This window comes from Bombina bombina, chromosome 10 (assembly GCF_027579735.1).
Source record: "Bombina bombina isolate aBomBom1 chromosome 10, aBomBom1.pri, whole genome shotgun sequence".
Lineage (NCBI taxonomy): Eukaryota > Metazoa > Chordata > Amphibia > Anura > Bombinatoridae > Bombina > Bombina bombina.
This window is the reverse complement of record NC_069508.1, coordinates 103,618,141-103,640,072: the sequence shown is the minus strand read 5'-3', so window position 1 is coordinate 103,640,072 and position 21,932 is coordinate 103,618,141. Positions and strand designations below refer to the sequence as shown.

The 21,932-nt window shown below is 37.9% G+C and overlaps 1 protein-coding gene across 4 annotated transcripts in view; it reads left to right on the top strand.

Annotated features, from left to right (window-relative positions):
* The window catches only part of RASAL2 (RAS protein activator like 2), a 516,482-nt gene that overhangs the window by 407,559 nt on the left and 86,991 nt on the right, over nucleotides 1-21,932 (top strand). For all 4 annotated transcript variants that reach the window (XM_053693294.1, XM_053693295.1, XM_053693293.1 and 1 more), the window contains 2 exons: nucleotides 20,398-20,551; nucleotides 21,021-21,119. In XM_053693294.1, coding sequence (XP_053549269.1) covers nucleotides 20,398-20,551; nucleotides 21,021-21,119 — 253 coding nt within the window. The remainder of the gene's footprint in view (nucleotides 1-20,397; nucleotides 20,552-21,020; nucleotides 21,120-21,932) is intronic.

Here is a 21,932-nt window from a genome sequence, read left to right as displayed (position 1 = left end):
TCATACTTTTTCACATATTCAGTAATAAAGTGTTTTCAGTTTGAAATTTAAAGTGACAGTAACGGTTTTATTTTAAAACGTTTTTTGTGCTTTGTTGACAAGTTTAAGCCTGTTTAACATGTCTGTACCATCAGATAAGCTATGTTCTATATGTATGAAAGCCAATGTGTCTCCCCATTTAAATTTATGTGATAATTGTGCCATAGTGTCCAAACAAAGTAAGGACAGTAATGCAACAGATAATGATATTGCCCAAGATGATTCCTCAAATGAGGGGAGTAAACATGATACTACATCATCCCCTACTGTGTCTACACCAGTTATGCCCACACAGGAGGCCCCTAGTACATCTAGTGCGCCAATACTTATTACCATGCAACAATTAACGGCTGTAATGGATAACTCCATAGCAAATCTTTTATCCAAAATGCCTACTTATCAGAGAAAGTGCGATTGCTCTGTTTTAAACACTGAAGAGCAAGAGGACGCTGATGATAACTGTTCTGACATACCCTCACACCAATCTCAAGGGGCCATGAGGGAGGTTTTGTCTGATGGAGAAATTTCAGATTCAGGAAAAATTTCTCATCAAGCTGAACCTGATGTTGTGACATTTAAATTTAAATTAGAACATCTCCGCGCACTGCTTAAGGAGGTGTTATCTACTCTGGATGATTGTGACAATTTGGTCATTCCAGAGAAATTATGTAAGATGGACAAGTTCCTAGAGGTTCCGGTGCCCCCCGACGCTTTTCCTATACCCAAGCGGGTGGCGGACATAGTAAATAAAGAGTGGGAAAGGCCCGGCATACCTTTTGTCCCCCCCCCTATATTTAAGAAATTATTTCCTATAGTCGACCCCAGAAAGGACTTATGGCAGACAGTCCCCAAGGTCGAGGGGGCGGTTTCTACTCTAAACAAACTACTATTCCTATCGAAGATAGTTGTGCTTCCAAAGATCCTATGGATAAGAAATTAGAGGGTTTGCTTAAAAAGATTTTTGTACAGCAAGGTTACCTTCTACAACCAATTTCATGCATTGTTCCTGTCACTACGGCAGCGTGTTTCTGGTTCGAGGAACTAGAAAAATCGCTCAGTAAAGAATCTTCGTATGAGGAGGTTATGGACAGAGTTCAAGCACTTAAATTGGCTAACTCTTTTGTTTTAGATGCCGCTTTGCAATTAGCTAGATTAGCGGCGAAAAATTCAGGGTTTGCTGTCGTGGCGCGCAGAGTGCTTTGGCTAAAGTCTTGGTCAGCGGATGTGTCTTCCAAGACAAAATTGCTTAACATTCCTTTCAAAGGTAAAACATAATTTGGACCTGATTTGAAAGAGATTATTTCAGACATCACTGGGGGAAAGGGCCACGCCCTCCCACAGGATAGGTCTTTTAAGGCTAATAATAAGCCTAATTTTCGTCCCTTTCGCAGAAACGGACCAGTCTCTAATTCTGTATCCTCTAAGCAAGAGGGTAATACTTCACAACCCAAACCAGCCTGGAAACCAATGCAAGGCTGGAACAAGGGTAAGCAGGCCAAGAAGCCTACCACTGCTACCAAAACAGCATGAAGGGATAGCCCCTGATCCGGGACCGGATCTAGTGGGGGGCAGACTTTCTCTCTTTGCTCAGGCTTGGGCAAGAGATGTTCAGGATCCTTGGGTGCTAGAAATAGTTTCTCAAGGTTATCTCCTGGAATTCAAGGAACTACCCCCAAGGGGAAGGTTCCACAGGTCTCAATTATCTTCAAACCAAATAAAGAGACAGGCATTCTTACATTGTGTAGAAGACCTGTTAAAGATGGGAGTGATACATCCAGTTCCAATAAGAGAACAAGGAATGGGATTTTATTCCAATCTGTTCATAGTTCCCAAAAAAGAGGGAACATTCAGACCAATTTTGGATCTAAAGATCCTAAACAAATTTCTCAGGGTACCATCGTTCAAAATGGAAACTATTCGAACGATCCTACCTACTATCCAGGAAAATCAATTTATGACTACCGTGGATTTAAAGGATGCGTACCTACATATTCCTATCCACAAGGAACATCATCAGTTCCTAAGGTTCGCTTTTCTGGACAAGCATTACCAGTTTATGGCACTTCCATTTGGATTAGCCACTGCTCCAAGGATTTTCACAAAGGTACTAGGGTCCCTTCTAGCGGTTCTAAGACCAAGGGGCATTGCAGTAGTACCTTACTTGGACGACATCCTGATTCAAGCGTCGTCCCTGTCAAAAGCAAAGGCTCATACGGACATCGTCCTAGCCTTTCTCAGATCTCACGGATGGAAGGTGAACAAAGAAAAAAGTTCTCTGTCCCCGTCAACAAGAGTTCCCTTCTTGGGAACAATAATAGATTCCTTAGAAATGAGGATTTTTCTGACAGAGGTCAGAAAATCAAAACTTCTAAGCTCTTGTCAAGTACTTCATTCTGTTCCTCGTCCTTCCATAGCGCAGTGCATGGAAGTAATAGGATTGATGGTTGCAACAATGGACATAGTTCCTTTTGCACGAATTCATCTAAGACCATTACAACTGTGCATGCTCAGACAGTGGAATGGGGATTATACAGACTTGTCTCCGACGATTCAAGTAGATCAAAAGACCAGAGATTCACTCCGTTGGTGGCTGACCCTGGACAATCTGTCACAGGGAATGAGCTTCCGCAGACCAGAGTGGGTCATTGTCACGACCGACGCCAGCCTAGTGGGCTGGGGCACGGTCTGGGAATCCCTGAAAGCTCAGGGTCTATGGTCTCGGGAAGAGTCTCTTCTCCCGATAAACATTCTGGAACTGAGAGCGATATTCAATGCTCTCAGAGCTTGGCCTCAACTAGCAAAGGCCAAATTCATAAGGTTTCAGTCAGACAACATGACGACCGTTGCATATATCAATCATCAGGGGGGAACAAGGACTTCCCTGGCGATGAAAGAAGTGACCAACATAATTCAATGGGCGGAGGATCACTCCTGCCACTTGTCTGCGATCCACATCCCAGGAGTGGAAAATTGGGAAGCGGATTTTCTGAGTCGTCAGACATTCCATCCGGGGGAGTGGGAACTCCATCCGGAAATCTTTGCCCAAATAACTCAATTATGGGGCATTCCAGACATGGATCTGATGGCGTCTCATCAGAACTTCAAGGTTCCTTGCTTCGGGTCCAGATCCAGGGATCCCAAGGCGACCCTAGTAGATGCACTAGTAGCACCTTGGACCTTCAACCTAGCTTATGTATTCCCACCGTTTCCTCTCATCCCCAGGCTGGTAGCCAGGATCAATCAGGAGAGGGCCTCGGTGATCTTGATAGCTCCTGCGTGGCCACGCAGGACTTGGTATGCAGACCTGGTGAATATGTCATCGGCTCCACCATGGAAGCTACCTTTGAGACAGGACCTTCTTGTTCAGGGTCCATTCGAACATCCGAATCTGGTTTCCCTCCAACTGACGGCTTGGAGATTGAACGCTTGATTTTATCAAAGCGTGGGTTTTCAGATTCTGTAATAGATACTCTGATTCAGGCTAGAAAGCCTGTAACTAGAAAAATTTACCATAAAATATGGAAAAAATATATCTGTTGGTGTGAATCTAAAGGATTCCCATGGAACAAGATAAAAATTCCTAAGATTCTATCCTTTCTACAAGAAGGTTTGGAGAAAGGATTATCTGCAAGTTCTCTGAAGGGACAGATCTCTGCTTTATCTGTTTTACTTCACAAAAGACTGGCAGCTGTGCCAGATGTTCAAGCATTTGTTCAGGCTCTGGTTAGGATCAAGCCTGTTTACAGACCTTTGACTCCTCCCTGGAGTCTAAATCTAGTTCTTTCAGTTCTTCAAGGGGTTCCGTTTGAACCCTTACATTCCGTAGATATTAAGTTATTATCTTGGAAAGTTTTGTTTTTGGTTGCAATTTCTTCTGCTAGAAGAGTTTCAGAGTTATCTGCTCTGCAGTGTTCTCCGCCCTATCTGGTGTTCCATGCAGATAAGGTGGTTTTGCGTACTAAGCCTGGTTTTCTTCCGAAAGTTGTTTCCAACAAAAATATTAACCAGGAGATAGTTGCACCTTCTTTGTGTCCGAATCCAGTTTCAAAGAAGGAACGTTTGTTACACAATTTGGACGTAGTCCGTGCTCTAAAATTCTATTTAGAGGCTACTAAAGATTTCAGACAAACATCTTCCTTGTTTGTTGTTTATTCTGGTAAAAGGAGAGGTCAAAAAGCGACTTCTACCTCTCTTTCCTTTTGGCTTAAAAGCATTATCCGATTGGCTTATGAGACTGCCGGACGGCAGCCTCCTGAAAGAATCACAGCTCACTCCACTAGGGCTGTGGCTTCCACATGGGCCTTCAAGAACGAGGCTTCTGTTGACCAGATATGTAAGGCAGCGACTTGGTCTTCACTGCACACTTTTGGCAAATTTTACAAATTTGATACTTTTGCTTCTTCGGAGGCTATTTTTGGGAGAAAGGTTTTGCAAGCCGTGGTGCCTTCCATTTAGGTGACCTGATTTGCTCCCTCCCTTCATCCGTGTCCTAAAGCTTTGGTATTGGTTCCCACAAGTAAGGATGACGCCGTGGACCGGACACACCAATGTTGGAGAAAACATAATTTATGCTTACCTGATAAATTACTTTCTCCAACGGTGTGTCCGGTCCACGGCCCGCCCTGGTTTTTTAATCAGGTCTGATGAATTATTTTCTCTAACTACAGTCACCACGGTATCATATGGTTTCTCCTATATATATTTCCTCCTGTCCGTCGGTCGAATGACTGGGGTGGGCGGAGCCTAGGAGGGATCATGTGACCAGCTTTGCTGGGACTCTTTGCCATTTCCTGTTGGGGAAGAGAATATCCCACAAGTAAGGATGACGCCGTGGACCGGACACACCGTTGGAGAAAGTAATTTATCAGGTAAGCATAAATTATGTTTTTTTGGTTATTGTCATTACTTTAATTCCATATAGCACTGGAATCTGTTCAATTTATATATTTTTTTAAGAAAACAAAGATTTATTTCTTCTGTGCACACAGCTGCTGCTAATTCCCTTAAGTCACACCTGTACAGTGGCGCATGTGCACTTAGCGGTTTTGGCATTACTGGCACTCGACACCACCAGCTCAGTGAGTCCATAAATCCTATGAGCATATTCCTAAGTGACCGGCATACAAGGCTTCCATACCAGTACATATAAGATATTTGATTTCTATATTGTGCATTCATATGAGAAATTCTAAATGAATGAATACAATCTTTTAGGGTCTGGGTGTTAAATAATTGTTAGGGTGCCCTATCATCTTTGATCTCCGCTAGAACTGCCACTCTGAGCAGTTCAGTTTTATGCTGAAGCCCTACAAAGCTGTTAAACCCTGATCTGCATCTCAGATAGGAGGGTCAGTCGGCTACAGAGCAGACGCTCTCTCTGAACAGCTGTGCTCGATTCTGTTCTCTTTGGACGGTTAAACATGTGGAAGGAATCCTGCAGATTAAACGCAACTCATTTTCTGATATTATTTCCTGTGCAATCTGCATTAGACTTGCATGGAACATTGTGACATGAAGACAAGTAATAATGGCCTTCACTGTAAAGAGGTACCGAGCTTCTCGCTCTGCTAGTTCTTTCTATAGTAGGTAGGTGCACAGCACTGACTAAGCGCAGAGATTTAATCAAGGAGATATCTCTTCTTTCCCACCCTTCCCTGGAATCTCATTCATTCAGCCTGTGTCAATGTTGTTAGGAATTTCTTTGATTTTAATCTGTAACTTCAAACTTTTATTTTACATTATTTTTATTTAACTGTTTGTGCAGATTATGTTTGTTTTTAAACAGTCCGGTATTTAACATTGCTAAAACTTTATATAAATACAATATGATTCTAGTAATACTAGCTTTGATGTGTGTATGTGTGTGTGTGTATACACTCTTTCTCATCTCCCTTTCCTCTTTTTTTCCCCTCTCTCTTCTCTTTCCTATTTTATTCACCCCACCTGTCTTATCTCTCACCTATTTCCTCTCTTATCTATCATCTCTTCTCTTCCTCTTTTCTCTCTCATCTCAACTTTTTCCACTCTCGTCTTTCTTTTGTTCACTCTCTCCTTTCTCCCTAATTTCTGTCTTTTTTGTCTTCTCTTCCCCCTTTCTGTCTTCTCTCCTCTTTCTCCTCCCCCATGGCTTATGGAACATACCTCTGTATACCATGTACATTCACATACAGCTGTTGCACTTGATTGGAGTGCCGGAGGTGACCTATATCTCATGGACGATGATAGGTTTTACACTGAACATAAATCTACCACTGCGTCAAGTGTTTTGCAAATATACTTCTGTTTAAAAATTGTCCTGCACTCATGACCCAAATATTGACAAACTGACGTGTTTCATTTTCCAGCATAAGGTCTAAGTAGATTTGGCCTTCTTAAATTCTTAAGATCCTTTGCTTTTTTTTTTTTTTAAGCAGCATGCGACCACCTGTTACAAAAATATCCTTGCAAAATAATAGAGACGGGCAACATTATAGTTTGGTTTGTGTTTTTTGTTAAATATCTCTTTCACTGGTGAGTCCTTTTTATACCCTGTGTTATTCCTGTTTTTAATCAGTTGCGGACATTGCATTTATGCTTCAATTTCATTGCTTTTCCTTTGAGGTTCTCACACAAAACATACCTTGTTTTTCTTGTTTTTGTTTTCAGAGCACTGTGCACGTTTAGAAAATAATTTAGTTTGTAGAACTACTCAAACATGGGAAAGATTTACAGTATGAAATGTATATGTCATTTAGATAGCATATTTGGTAAACAGCGGCATGGAAGTCATCATTTCTGAAATATTTCAAAAATATAATTTGTGGTTCCAAGTATAGCATCAACCCCCCTTCATCACTCACTACAGAGTTACTGCCTCTGGAAGCAACATCAGCACAAGAACTGTGCATCAGGAGTTTCATTAAAGGGAGTGTCTGCCATAGAATTGTTATTGTTTTAAAAGATAGATAATCCCTTTATTACCCATTCCCCCGTTGTGCACAACCAACAGTTATATTAATATACTTTTTACCTCTGTGATTACCTTGTATCTAGGAACCTTCTTCCAGCCCCCTGATCACATGACTGTGACTGTTTATTATCTATTGTCTTAAATTTAGCATTGTATTGTGCTAGATCTTAAATAACTCCCTGTGCCTGAACACAGTGTTATCTATATAGCCCACGTGTACTTTCTGTCTCTTTGTGTTGAAAAGAGATTTAAAAAGCATGTGATAAGAGGCAGCCCTCAAAGGCTTAGACATTAGCATATGAGCCTACCTATGTTTAGGTTAAACTAAGAATACCAAGAGAAAAAAGCAAATTTGATAATAAAAGTAAATTGGAAAGTTGATTAAAATTACATGTCCTATCTGAATAATGAAAGTTTAATTTTGACTAGACTGTCCCTTTAAATAAGTTTCCATGGGCAGCCAGCTGTACGCAAGCCTCACCTCAATATGTGCAATGCCAAGTGTCTGCTCAAGTGATGTAAAGCACAAGGTCACTGGACTCTGGATCAGTGAAAACATGTTCTCTGGAGTAAGGAATCACCATCACTATCTGGCAGTCAGATGGAAGAAACTGGGTGTAGCGGATACCAGGAGAACGCTACCTATTGGAATGCATGGTGTCTATTGTAAAGTTTGGTGGAGGAGAGATAATGGTCTGAGCTGGTTTTTCAGGATTTGGGTTCAGCCCCTTAGTTCTAGTGAAGGGTCACCTTAATACTACAGGATACAAAAGACATTTTAGACAATTGGGTGCTTCCAACTTTGTGGCAACAGTTTGGGGAAGACCCTTTTCTTATTGCAGCATGACTGTGCCACTGTGCACAAAGCAAGATCCATCAAAACATGGTTTGACGTGGTTGGTGTGGAGGAACCCAAGTGGCTTATGCAGAGCCATGACCTTAACCCCATTTAATAGATTTGGGATGAATTGGAACACTGATTGTGAGATTGCCCTCACAAAGGCTGTTTTGGTTGAACGGGCACTAATTCCCACAGACAATTTTGTGGAAAGCCTTCCTAGAAGTGTTGCGGTAGGCAACTCCCTATTAATGCCCATGGTTTTGGAATAGGAAGTCCAACAAGCTCATATAGGTGTGATGGTCAGGTGTTCACGTACTTTTGACCATAGAGCGAATTTTAACATAAATATATTACAAACATTTTAAAACTACACTATTGTCTTTGTATGCTTGGCATAGTATGAAAAAAACTCCAAACATAAAATCATCCTGTAAAGAATTTCACAAAATTTTGTCTACTTTTAAACTTGCCTAGTTCGCTTTATTATTTGAATACCTGCGATGTTGTATTAGCTTAAAAAAACTAGAATCTATGAATACTACCCTCAAACACAAAACTCAATGAGACTAGCGGTTACTGTTAGGTGATTTGTTATTACTGTGAGGATCACTTGACCTGCCATAAGGGTATTAAACACGTTATTTGAATGGTTTAACCCCATATTTCAAATAAAGGGTATTATGATATAACTCTCTGGTAAGGGTGAGATTTCGTAAAGGTTTCTTTAGAATTTCTGAAAACTACAAAATTGGACCAATGCTTCAAGATATTTCACTTTTGTGACAATCACTTGACAGCTGGACAGATCATTTGAAAGACATCAGTATGACTCCCATGCTTCTGTTTGCTAAATATTGTGCCCTTTTTGGATTCAACACACAGCTTGCAGCGTTCATTTATTTAATTAGAAATGTAAAAAGTTTTCATACTGTAAAATGTTCCTTTAACCCCATTGCTGCGCGTGATGTTATCATCTGCACAATGTTTTTATTGTGTGACAACCACGTGTCATCATCCTGGGAAGGGGGACTGGATGAGTTCTGAAAGTATCCATGGTGGTTTAGTAACCTTACATTGCTGGGGAAATTCATGAATGCTGGTGTCGTCACCAAGCCTCATAAACCCCAGAAGTGCTGGGTTGTTGCAGAGGGCTTCAGGGAACTGTATGATAGTATTCAAACTCCTTGATCTCCGCTCTCTTAAAGGGACAGTTTACTCAAAAAAAAATTATCCCCTTTAATTTGTTCCCAATAATCCACTTTACCTGCTGGAGTGTATTAAATTGTTTTCAAGTATTTCCATTACACTTATATTGGCATTTGAAATAGTTTATTTTGCCTGTGGTATCCCCACCCATCCTGAAAGTTTTTGGCCTCAAGGCCAAGCTGTGTTAACACAGCCAGTAGAAGAAATTACACTCTAAGTTGGGTATAGAAGAGATAAGGTTAATTTTCCATTGTTCTCTCCAAGCATTGGTGATGGGTTTACAGACATATATAAGATAAAGAAGCTGGTATATGTACACAATGTTATAAAGTAATGAGATCTGATTATACCTACAAGCTCAACCCATTTTATTAGGTTGTAGCTTCAAAACACAAAATCAGCTATTTCATATACACAAATGAGCCTTAAGAAAGCAAATCTCATGCATTTTATTCCCTGCAGCTGGTAAAAAAAGGTTTTTGGAAACACATTAAGGGAAAAACAATTTTATAGTATACAGTCCCTTTAAAGGGACATGAAACCAAAAATATTTATTTCATGATTCAGATAAAGCATTCATTATTAAACAACTTTTTAATTTACTTTTATTATCAATTCTGCTTCATTCTCTTAGTATCCTTTATTGAAGCAGCAATGTGCTACTGGGATCTAGCAGAACACTTTAGTAAACCAATGAGAAGAGGCACATATGTGCGACCACCAATCAGCAGCTAGCTCCCATGCCCCTGAGCCTACTTATGTATCCTTTTCAACAAAGGATACCGAGAAAGCAAAACAAATTAAATAATAGAAGTAAATTGGAAAGTTGTTTAAAATTGTATGCTCTGTCTGACTCATGGAAGAAAATTTTGGGGCTTCATGTCCCTTTAAACACTAGAAACCCCCAAGACCCATCTTTTGAAAGTCAGTCATGTGCCCTTTCATGCAGGGATTTTTGGGATATAAAGTTAAAGCACATTTTTAAAACATTAAAATCAAAACACACACACATTTTGTAGGAAGGGGATCTCTATGGGCCTTTTACAGTTCATCAAAAAGACTTAGCGGCCAGCAAGACCCCTATATTTAAAACTCAAAAGCCCCATTTTAAAAGCATACCCCCATATAGCTTTTATTAGCCTGGTGATAAATGTGTTATCAATTGTGAATTTATTTAAGTAGAGGCTCCTTATGTGTACATCAAAATGATATGCATATACCCAAAGGGCCTTTTTATATGTGGATAACCCCTTCTTCTTTTTACAACAGAGTTTAGGGGGGAACACACCATTTTTTTACAACCTTGTTTATTAACGCCGCAAAGGAATTAAACACAAAGTAGAAGTCTAGCTTGGTCTGTTTGGATCAGCAGGGACCTTTTAAACACACAGTAGTTGTAGAGTTGATAGTCAAAAAATGTCATGCTTTAATTTTAGACTATTATGACCTTTTATTATGACCCAAAAATTAATTTGTGTAGGTTTTTCACAAAAAAGTGGGGCTTAAATGACCACTAAATACAGTAAATTTGCATAATTAACAAATGCAGAATAAATAGACAATGCAATAGCGCTTAGTCTGAACTACAAATAAGTAGTAGATTTTTTTTCTGACTAATTTTAGTTATGTCTATTTCCACACACCCCCTGTATCATGTGACAGCCAGCAGCCAATCACAAATGCATATACTTATAATCCGTGAATTCTTGCACATGCTCATTAGATAGTGGCCCAAAAAGTGTAAATATTAATAAACTGTGCACAATTTTTTTTAATAGAAGTAATGTGAAAAGTTGTTTAAATGCTGCTCTACCTGAATCATACAACTTTAATTTTGACTTGAGTGTGTCCTTTTAAAACGTGAGCAGTACCTAAAACTCCAAAACAGCTCAGCACAGGAGCGGAAATGGTTTTCACTTTTGATGCAACCAGCTGCTTCAGGTTAAAAATCTATGCTCTTTTAGCAAATCCAAAGTATTAATGTGTGCTCGGGAATAAACTCTCCAAACAATTACTGAAAAAAGCTGCTCTTCCCGTAAGAATCAGATAAAAAGGTTTAGAAATCAAGGTTTAATTGCTGTTGGAACTGTGGAGAATGTTACATGATCACCTTTAATTCTCCGCACAGTCACCAGTAGGTGTCCATCTTCAAGCCTTTTACCAAAGCTAAGCTAATAAAAATCATTAAGCATTGACTGGCACCTGCAGAGATAAAAAATAGTCGTTTGTAGCACTGTCTGTGACCCTGCGTCTCCAACCATGCAGCCATATCAATTTTGGGCACTTTAGGCGCAATGTAGTGAATGTGGTCATATCTCACAGGATAATTGGCACAGGGACTGAGCATTTAGGTAATTAAGAGATGTGAAACCAGGCAGAGTAGGGCTTGTAGACTGCCAGCGGGTACAGTATAAAGCGGCCACACCTGGACTGCATACTGGTGGGTACATGAAAACAGATACAGCATTTCCTATTGCACTCAGATGAAGAAGATGCATATTATTTAACTGTTTGACTGCTGTCTCTTGTTGTTTTTAAAACTGAGATCTTGCATTGCTTCCCTAACCTATTATTCATATTAGAACATGATTATGTGATGTTTTGCTATCGCAGAGTTAATTCCAGGATGCCAGTCTCCTTTTTTTTCATATCAGTTAATGGATATAATATGAGTATTTTTGTTGGCGGTTACTGAGAGACTATTAATGCGGTATTATCCTTTCCTTTTTTTTTTTTTTGGTTCATAATCCTACAAGGCAGATTTCACTGCAATATGATCAAGTCTCTAAGTAAACAGAGTGATTGTAAATGAGCTACCCCCTTTTTAGCCAAGCGTTCTAAATGGGTCACGTTCACCAGTGGCACCAAAGTAATTTATTTTAACCACCTCTTCCCATATACTTAGCATCTAATGGAGTTTTCAGAGTCTTTAATGCTGGAGCAAGTGCCTGAGTGCATGTGAAGGCCTGTTGTTCTTATCTAGACAATTCCCAACCTCCTTTATTACAGTGTAAATCAATTTTATATATATAACATTTTTTATTTTATTTTTTGCAAATAAATGTAGTTTGGCAGCTATAGATGGATAGATAGATACTACAGATACTATAAATCAGGGCTCGACAAACCAGGGAGCCACTGGCTCCTAAAATTTTACCCCTGGTTCCTAACTTTTTGGGTTATTCTCTAAATATCTGTATTCCATTACTACTGTCTGACTCCTAAAAGTAGGTCTGGCTCCTAAATTTTTAACAGATTTGTCGACAGATAGATAGATAAATATGTATGTTTGCAAAAGACTCACAAATGTAGGGCTTGTCGTTTCTCCTAGTCTTAGGCAAGTATAAAATTGTAGCAATCTAGTTAGACATAAGTTTGTAACAGCGAGTAGACTAGTAACATTTTCTTTAACTCTATTAGTATCTTTTTGTCTCAATTAGTAATCTATACTACTGTTTTCTGCCCCTGTTTCTTTTTATCATTCTACACACATGCATGTACGCACACACAAAATCTATCTATTCACACGCAGACAAACACGGTGCGCACGTGTATACTATCTACACACGCGCATGCACACACTCACACTATCTATACATGTGCGCACGCATGCACAGTCTGTCTACACACTATCTACATTTACACACCCTGGGAACCATAGTCATGTTTCCTACATTTAAATTTTTTGGGATATTTTACATAATTTCCTCTCCTAAAAAAAAAAAGAGTGACTGGCTCCTCCATTTTCTTGCTATATTTCATATAAATGAATCTATCCATGTTTTTGTGTGTGCATCTGTCTCTTAAAGAGACATTCCAGCCTAAATTGGAATCCAAATGGATGCATTACAGTTTTGAATAGAAGCATTTGTTGTAACATACATGTAATAGCAAAAATGCTTCTAATAAAAGCTATAGCTGTTAAAAAAGTGAGGTTAAGTGTGCACCAGCATTTTAAACAGAGAGCCTAATGTGCTTGTACCATCTGGTAATGACTCAGTTTGTTAATTGCTGGCATGGTATAGGCCCCACTGGCACTCTGAGCAGCTGCAGTATTTAAAATGCTGGTGCACTAGGAATATCTAGCTATGCTTCACATGCACGTGCAGAGAAAAATGTTAACTCTAAAACTGTGATAACTTTTCATAGAAGCATTTTTGTCAATACAAATATATTGCATATACGTTTCTATTTAAATATGTAATTAATCTATGTGCATTTAAATTTTGACTGGAATGTCTCTCTTTAATCTGTTTATAACTGTATCTATATCTATTTGTGTCTATCTCTTTATTTATCTCTCTATCTTTTTATTGGTTATAGTCTGAAAAGGTATCCGGGTACTCAGTGTGAAGTTTAGAATAAATTCTAAAACTCTGATTTCTTATTGTTAAAGTGAATATAAAGTTTGACGAATTTTAAAAATTCTATTAAAAACAGGGGCACTTTCATTCGTTAAACTTTACATTTCACTGGTTTTGTTCAAATACTTACCTTTTCTTCTTGAAAGCCGCTCCAGCGCTTCCCCCGCCCGTCGCAAGCCTCTTTATAAGTCAGCAATGACTAATCCAGCTTCCTCCTATCACAGCATCCCCACCAGAGCCAAACATTGCTTGAGGCTAAGCTGTGATTGGAGGAAGCTGTATTAGTCATTGCTGAAATTTGAAGAGGCTTGCTACGGGCGGGGGAAGCGCTGGAGCGGCTTTCAAGAAGCAACGGTAAGTATTTGAAAAAAAAAACAGTGAAATGTAAAGTTTGATGAATGAAAGTGCCCCTGTTTTTAATAGGATTTTTAAAAATCGGGCACTCATTCCGCAAACTTTATATTCACTTTAAGCTTTGACTACAGTTCCTTTCAGTTTATTTTTAACACCAACAATGACATTCTTTTTGAAACGGTGATTACGGCACGGTAATGTAACATCATAATATTGTGATGTATAATGTGCTTTATTTTCAAAGAGAATTGCTAGATCTGTCACAGTTGTTGCTTGATAAATGTGAAAATGTCACCCATCAGCTTTTGCGGCTCGTATTGAAGTGATGTCCGTTTTACATTAATCCTTCTTCTTGGGGATTATCTCTCCCTTTGCAGGGATGGCTAAGCGCTGCTCAATTTTCCAATAGCTTCCCTGATAATACGAGAAGAGCTTTTTAATCCGTCATTAGTGGAACATAAATATAAGGCTTTGGTTTCTTGGTAGGCTGTGGTTGAATATGATTTTTAGAAGGTTGTTGTTGTTCTTATTTTTTTTATTTTATTTTTAAACAATTTAAGGTTTTGCTTTTGAATTTTATTGATAGCAAATTTTTATTCTTGGCTTGAATTTGCAACTAAAAAGCAGAATTGTGCTGCTCAAATATTCACAAAATCCTTCTTAGCTGACTCGTATCTTAGTGGTGTTAGGGCTGACACAGCAAAGGAATTAAAGAAACATTACTGAAGGGTGTGTGTGATCGTTATTTCTCCCAGCAGAAACGCTTACATGTTTGATGCATTGTCACTGATCTGGTCCCTTTAGGGGACACCACTGTGAAGGTCTATAAAACCCCCCTCCACTACGAACGCTTTTTCCATGTTCAGGTTGGGTTTATTCATCTGAAGCTGCCTGAAAAGGTCACCTTTACAATGTTTACAGAGCATGCTCTTTGAGCCTTTGGTGGTTGCAGCATCTCCCTGCCTGCCTGCAAGCCGTAATCTGCTTAAAGGTGCATTGTCATAGCAACAGGCCCAGAGTGGATCTGACTGTGCTCACCGAGGGCCTTGTTTATGCTACCTGAGGGGCGGGATGCTGAAACAGAGGATGCTGGATCTTGATATCTGAAACTAGATTTTATTCTCCTGCCTGCCAGCGTCCGGAATGATTGGAATTCAGCAGGCTTTAGTAATGCCCAGGTTGTGGGGCTCACATACAATAGGCTGCTGGACTTTATTCCATGCTATTTTTAATTAACACACAGATTTAATTGTATGTGGAAATGTGACCCTTGGCCAGTAACTCAATGAGTGAATTGTAGGAGATGAGGCAGAGCTATGATTTGGATTTGTACCGCAAGGTGGCTATATAACTGCTTCATGTAAGTAGGCTTTTTTTATTATTACTATATTTAATATAGATACCTATAGCTTTAATATAGATACCTATAGCTCAAGAATGTATTGGAGTTGGTTATTAAGAAGTTGTGGATTTGGTTTTGGGCTGTGAAAACTAGAGATAAACAGATTTATGAATGTCTAAAACTTTTATTTGATTTCTGACCGGATGATTAAAGGGACATTGTATACTAGATTTTTATTTCCATAAATGTTTTGTAGATGATCCATTTCTATAGCCCATCTGGGGAGTGTTTTTGTAACAATGTATAGTTTTGCTTATTCTTAAATAACATTGTGCTGGTTTTCAGACTCCTAACCAAGCCCCAACGTTTTAGATGTATACTGATGTATACAGACTTCAGACTGCTTCTGTTTGTATAATGGGTCTTTTCATATGCAGGGTGGGGGGTCTGCTCTCAGCCCTTTTCAGTGGGTGTCCCAGGCTAATCTCATCAGCAGTGCTAAATTGAGAGCTTTGAAGTAGGTTTTTAAAAGGTTTTATGCTGGATTTTTAGATCATTATCTGTGCATATTATTCTTTAGTGTAGTGTATTTTACAGTACATGCAATTAAATCAAAATTGGTGTATATGCCCATTTAAGTATAATTGTGTTAAATGTATAGACCTCATAAGCAAAGTGTCACTGTATGATCTAGAGATGGTGGCAAGAAAATGTTTCAGTATGAAAACTAATTGCATGTTCTTGCCAAATAATAAGTTACATTTTTATTTCATGAAAACTTAAATCATAACATATAGTTAGCAGTATATAAAAAAATTCTGTAATTTTACTGTATATTCTTTCTTCCACCTTTTATAGTCATTATTGTAGAATTAGTCTAGATTCTGTCACCTTTAATCACAGAATTGATTTAAACAGGGATCGTACTTTGCATATGAAGTGATATAAACTAATGATTGTGTGTGTGGGAATTTGTCCTTTTTGTCATTTTTATTATGGTGTAATAATTAATTCATAATTTATTACCTTAAAGGGACATGAAACTCAATTTTTTTCTTTCATGATTCAGATAGCAAATGCAATATTAAACAACTTTCTGATTTATTTCTATTATCTAATTTGCCAAGTTCTCTTTGTATCCTTTGTTGAAAAGTTTACCTAGGTATGCTCCGAAACTGCTGATTGGTGGCTGCACATATATGCCTCTTCTCATTGGCTTTTTTGTGTTTTTGCACTAACATAAATATCTGTTAAACTGGAAACAGGAAGGCTAAAGTGAGATTAGTCTAGAACTCAATAGCAGTGCACAAAGTTCATACAGAATAAAAGATTTCAAGCTACAGACGGACACATTCTTACCTGTCTACCCGCAATTGTCACTTGTGATGCAGCATCATTTGGCGAAATTTAAGATTACACAAGAGCTCCCTTGTGCACCGCAAGGTCACAGAATATGCAGATATGCAGCATGATACATTTTCTCCATATTATGAGTCTGGTAGGAGATAACATTTTGACAGATGCCACTTTGTTTCTTTCTTTCTTTCTTTCAGATCTGTGGGAATTTTCTGAGTATGTTTACTACCCTTATATATTTTTATCTTTGCAGTATTGTTGCCACCAAGGTCAATACAATTAAGTGAAATATCTTAAATTCCATAGTGGATGTTAGGCGATATATTACAAATACCTTTACACTATGTAATCCCTAATTACTTCCTCTATTATGCTTTTTTTGGATTCTCTGTGAAAATTTACAAAAATGTATTTTAAAAACATGTAATTGAGGTTATAGTGATTGCCTTACCGCCTTAAAGGGACATAAAAACCCAAACAGTTTCAAACAACTTTCCAATTATTGTCTAATTTACTTGGTTCACTCTGTATCCTTTTGTTGAAAAGCATAACTAAGTAGGCTCAGGAGCTGACTGCTAGCTGCTGATTGGTGGTTGCACACAGTTTGCTCTTTGTCATTGGCTTACTGATGTGTTTAGCTAGGTGCTTTGTTGCTCCTTCAACAAAGGATACCAAGAGAATAAAATAAAATTGATATTTGGAGTAATTGTAAAGTTGCTTAAAAATGCGTTCCCGTTCTGAATCATGAAAGAAAGAAAAATATGTTCACATCCTTTTAATCGACAGAAGTATTATTGACAAGGTTCTAAAACTCATGTACTGATTCCAATTGTTTGTTTTTTTAACCATGTGTGCTTACATTGCTAGTTATCTGCCATAAAGTGTCCGTAACAGCAGCACAAAATGCTTAAAGGGACAGTCTAGTCCAAAACAAACTTTCATTATTCAGATAGGGCATGTAATTTTAAACACTTTTCAAATTTACATCTATCACTAATTTTGCTTTGTTCTCTTGGTATTCTTAGTTGAAAGCTAAACCTAGAAGGTTCATATGCTAATTTCTAAGCCCTTGAAGGCCACCTCTCATCTTAGGGCATTTTGACAGCTTTTCGCCACTAGAAGGTGTTAGTTCATGTGTTTCATATAGATAAAACTGTGCTCATGCACGTGGAGCCAGCACTGATTGGCTAAAATGCAAGTCTGTCAAAAGACCTGAAATAAGGGGCAGTTTACAGAGGCTTAGATACAAGCTAATCACAGAGGTACAAAGTGTATTAATATTACTGTGTTGGCTGTACAAAACTAGGGAATGGGTAATAAAGGGAATATCTATCTTTTTAAACAATTAATATTCTGGTGTAGACTGTCCCTTTAAGATGACGACCTTGTTTGGCTGTGTTCTTTTTATATACCCCTTGTGTTATTGCTTTTGATGGGTTGTCAAATAAATATAGTCTGGAATTCTTGTTGGATGAGCTTCTTTAATTTCTAAGGAGTTAAATTGTTAATTTCTCTCTGGTATATTGAACACGCTTTTCCAGTTTTAGTGTTGGTATTTATCTGGTTTACAATGCTGCGAGTCAGGGGCGTATTTTGGCCTAGGGTAGCAAATTGGGAGGGTGCAGCACTTTTTTTGTGGCTATAGTTGTAAGAAGCTTACAGTTATTTTAGAAGTATTATTTATACAGGTATATATAATGGGAGATTTTGCCCAAAGAGCTTACAATCTAGGGGATATAATTAGAGACTGCACATGAAGCTAACAGAGGTAGCTCTGAACCTTTGTTTTTTCCAGCTAGCTATTGCCTTTAGTTCTGTTGGCTTTCAGCGCTTAGTATTGTATTTGGGTATGTATTGTTTCAAGAAATCTGTTTTTGTGGGTTTTAGAAGCAGTGCATTTATTAAAATAGCCAGTAGGTGGAGCTTTCCGCTTGTGTTGCAGCAAAGCCAAGCTAGCTGAAATTAATCAGTTTAACTAGACCTGAGCTATCGAGCAGATTTCAAAGGAACAACATCTTCCTGTCTATAAATCAGTCCAGATTGGAATGCATAGAAATAACTGTTTGCAGAAAAATTCAAGTGAAGTCTGTGTTGTGTGATTATTTTTTTAGGTTTATAATGCTGTTTAGCAAATGTTTTTGTTTATTTAACTTAGTTTAATTATATATTCTGTGTTGTGTGATTATTTTATTAGGTTTATAATGTGGTTTTGCATTTAAAGTCTTCATTTCAAAGCTTTAAAAATAATGTATTAGGTGTTACTTATGACAATTTTGAGAGGGGCCTGGAACCTAACTCCCTCACTTTCCATTGACTTACTTTATAAACTGGATTTCAATTTGCAACGGTTTCGATTTACAACCATTCCTTCTGGAACCTAACCCCGGCGTAAACTGAGGGCTACCTGTATATGTGTATATATGTGTGTATGTATATATATATATATATATATATATATATATATATATATATATATATATTGCAGAAATAGATATATATATATATATTGCAGAAATAGATATATATATATATATATATATTGCAGAAATAGATATATATATATATATTGCAGAAATAGATATATATATATATATATATATATATATATATATTGCAGAAATAGATATGTGTGTATGTGTCTAGGACTGTGTGTGTATATGTGTGTGTGTGTGTATGTGTATAACTGTGTGTGTGTGTGTATAACTCTGTGTGTATGTATTTGTGACTGTGTGTGTATGTGTATGACTGTGTGTATGTGTCTAGGACTGTGTGTATGTGTGTGTATATGTGTATAACTATGTGTCTATGTGTCTGGGACTGTGTGTATGTGTGTGTATATGTGTATAACTATGTGTCTATGTGTCTGGGACTGTGTGTGTATAACTGTGTGTGTGTATGTGTATAACTGTGTGTGTGTGTGTATGTATAACTCTGTGTGTATGTATTTGTGACTGTGTGTGTAGGTGTATGACTGTGTATATGTGTCTAGGACTGTGTGTATGTGTGTGTATATGTGTATAACTGTGTCTATGTGTCTGGGACTGTGTGTATATGTTTGTGTGTATGTGTCTAGGACTGTGTATGTGTATATCTGTGTGTATATAACTATGTGTGTATGTGTCTGGGACTGTGTGTATATGTATGTATGTATGTGTGGGACTGTGTGTGCATGTGTTTGGGACTGTGTGTGTATATTTGTCTGGGACTGTGTGTGTGTATAACTGTGTGTGTGTGACTGTGCGTGTATATGTGTGTGTGTCTGAGACTGTGTGTAAGTATAACTGTGTGTGTCTGGGACTGTGTGTGTATGTGTTTGGGACTGTGTGTATGTTTGTCTGTGACTGTGTGTGTGTGTGTGTGTGTGTGTGTATAACCCTGTGTATGTGTTTGGGACTGTGTGTGTGTATAACTGTGTATATGTTTGGGACTGTGTGTCTGGGACTGTGTGTGTATGTTTGTCTGTGACTGTGTGTGTGTATAACTGTGTGTGTATGTGTTGGGGACTGTGTGTGTATGTTTGTCTGTGACTGTGTGTGTGTATAACTGTGTGTGTATGTGTTGGGGACTGTGTGTGTATGTTTGTCTGTGACTGTGTGTGTGTATAACTGTGTATATGTTTGGGACTGTGTGTGTGGGACTGTGTGTATGTGTATATGTGTGTGTGACTCTGCGTGTATATGTGTATAATGTGTGTGTGTCTGGGAAATGCCATAAAAAAAATTCACATTATTCCCTGAACAAAACATATTCTGGCCAAAAAAGGCCTAAAACCATGGGTGGGGAGCAGCAGAATTTTGAGTGCCTAGGGCGGCACAAAACCTAAATACACCATTGCTGTGAGTTGTATTTGTCATCAATACATGAAACAAATTTATAGAGAACATGCATGGATATTTCACAGTATATAGAATTACTAAAAGTTTCAATTGTAACCTTTTTGATGCAGGTCACGTGGGTTACCTAAACTGAAAGAATCTCGTTCCCATGAGTCATTGCTGAGCCCAGGAAGCGCAGTAGAAGCCTTGGATTTGGGAACAGAGGATAAAGTTCTTGTAAAACCACTTCACAGCAGCATCCTCGGACAGGACTTCTGCTTTGAGGTAAAGGAAATGTAAAGTCATTATACATTTTTGCTTCTCTTCTGTAAAAAAAAAAAAGTCACCATTGGTACTTCACAGGATACTACTGCGTTACTTTTTGTTTAAAGGGATAGGAAAGTCAAAATTAAATCTTCATGATTCAGATAAAACATAACATTTTAAACAACTTTCCAATTTATTTTGATGATCTAATTTGCTTAGCTGCTCCTTGGTAGATGCACACATATGCCTCTTGTTTTTGGTTCACCCAATGTGTTGAGATAGCTTGCAGTATCGCTTTACTGGTTCTTCAACAAAGGATACCAAGAGAATGAAGCAAAATATAATAATAGAAGCAAAATGTGAAAGTTGTTTAAAAATGTATTTTTGTAAATGCTATAATGTAATCACCATACTAATTGTAATATTGCATCTGAATATGATGATTATAAATAAGTGAAAATAATTTGTTGTTTTTTTCCTCACCCAGGTTACCTACTCGAGTGGCAGTAAATGTTTCAGCTGCTCGTCTGCGGCTGAAAGAGATAAGTGGATGGAAAACCTACGCCGCACTATCCTACCAAACAAGGTAAACGAGAGAACGGTGAAGAAAGGAGCTATAAATGCTCTATTTATTGTCAAAAGGTCAAGCAGTATTTGCTTTTATATAATAATAACTATCGCCTAGATTACGAGTGGTACACTAACTGCAGCACAAGTGCGGTATGTTAAATAATATTTAATAACATGGACTGGTGAGGCTATAAAGGCTAAAGACCCGCGAGGGAGCCTAACAAAAAAAACATACTGCGCTTGAGCTGCAGTTAGCGCAACACTCGTAATCTAGGCGAATATTACCATATATGGTATCTGCTTTACCTGATTCACTACATGCGTTTTTAATGTTATTGAATCTTTGTTTATAAGCAACACAGAAGTAACAGAGTAGGAACTATTTGTCTTCTAATTGAAATTTTGTAAGACTTTTTCTTTATTATAAATTCCTAAGTCATGTGTATTTCGATTAGTTATGCTGTTGAGATGAAATCCTGATAAGGACATCAGAAAACAATGAGATTTGTTTTATAGGCAACAAGCAAATGACATTATTTTCATTTTATTAACATATCCAGTTCTTGGGTTTCTCACAGCTGGTTTAGGTTATGTTGAATATTTATAAATTCCAAGCTGCTGGCATCTACAAGTACAAATCCCCAAATCTGAAAATCCAATATCCGGAATTATTCTAAAATCCAGACAATTTTATTAATATTTGTTTAATAAAAAATAAAACGATTAAAGTACCTGTGTCTTTGGTTTGTTTTTTTGTATTCTAAATGCAAATTGTAGTCTATACTGATTACAGTACTGTACTATACACAACATAAAACTACCTTAAGGT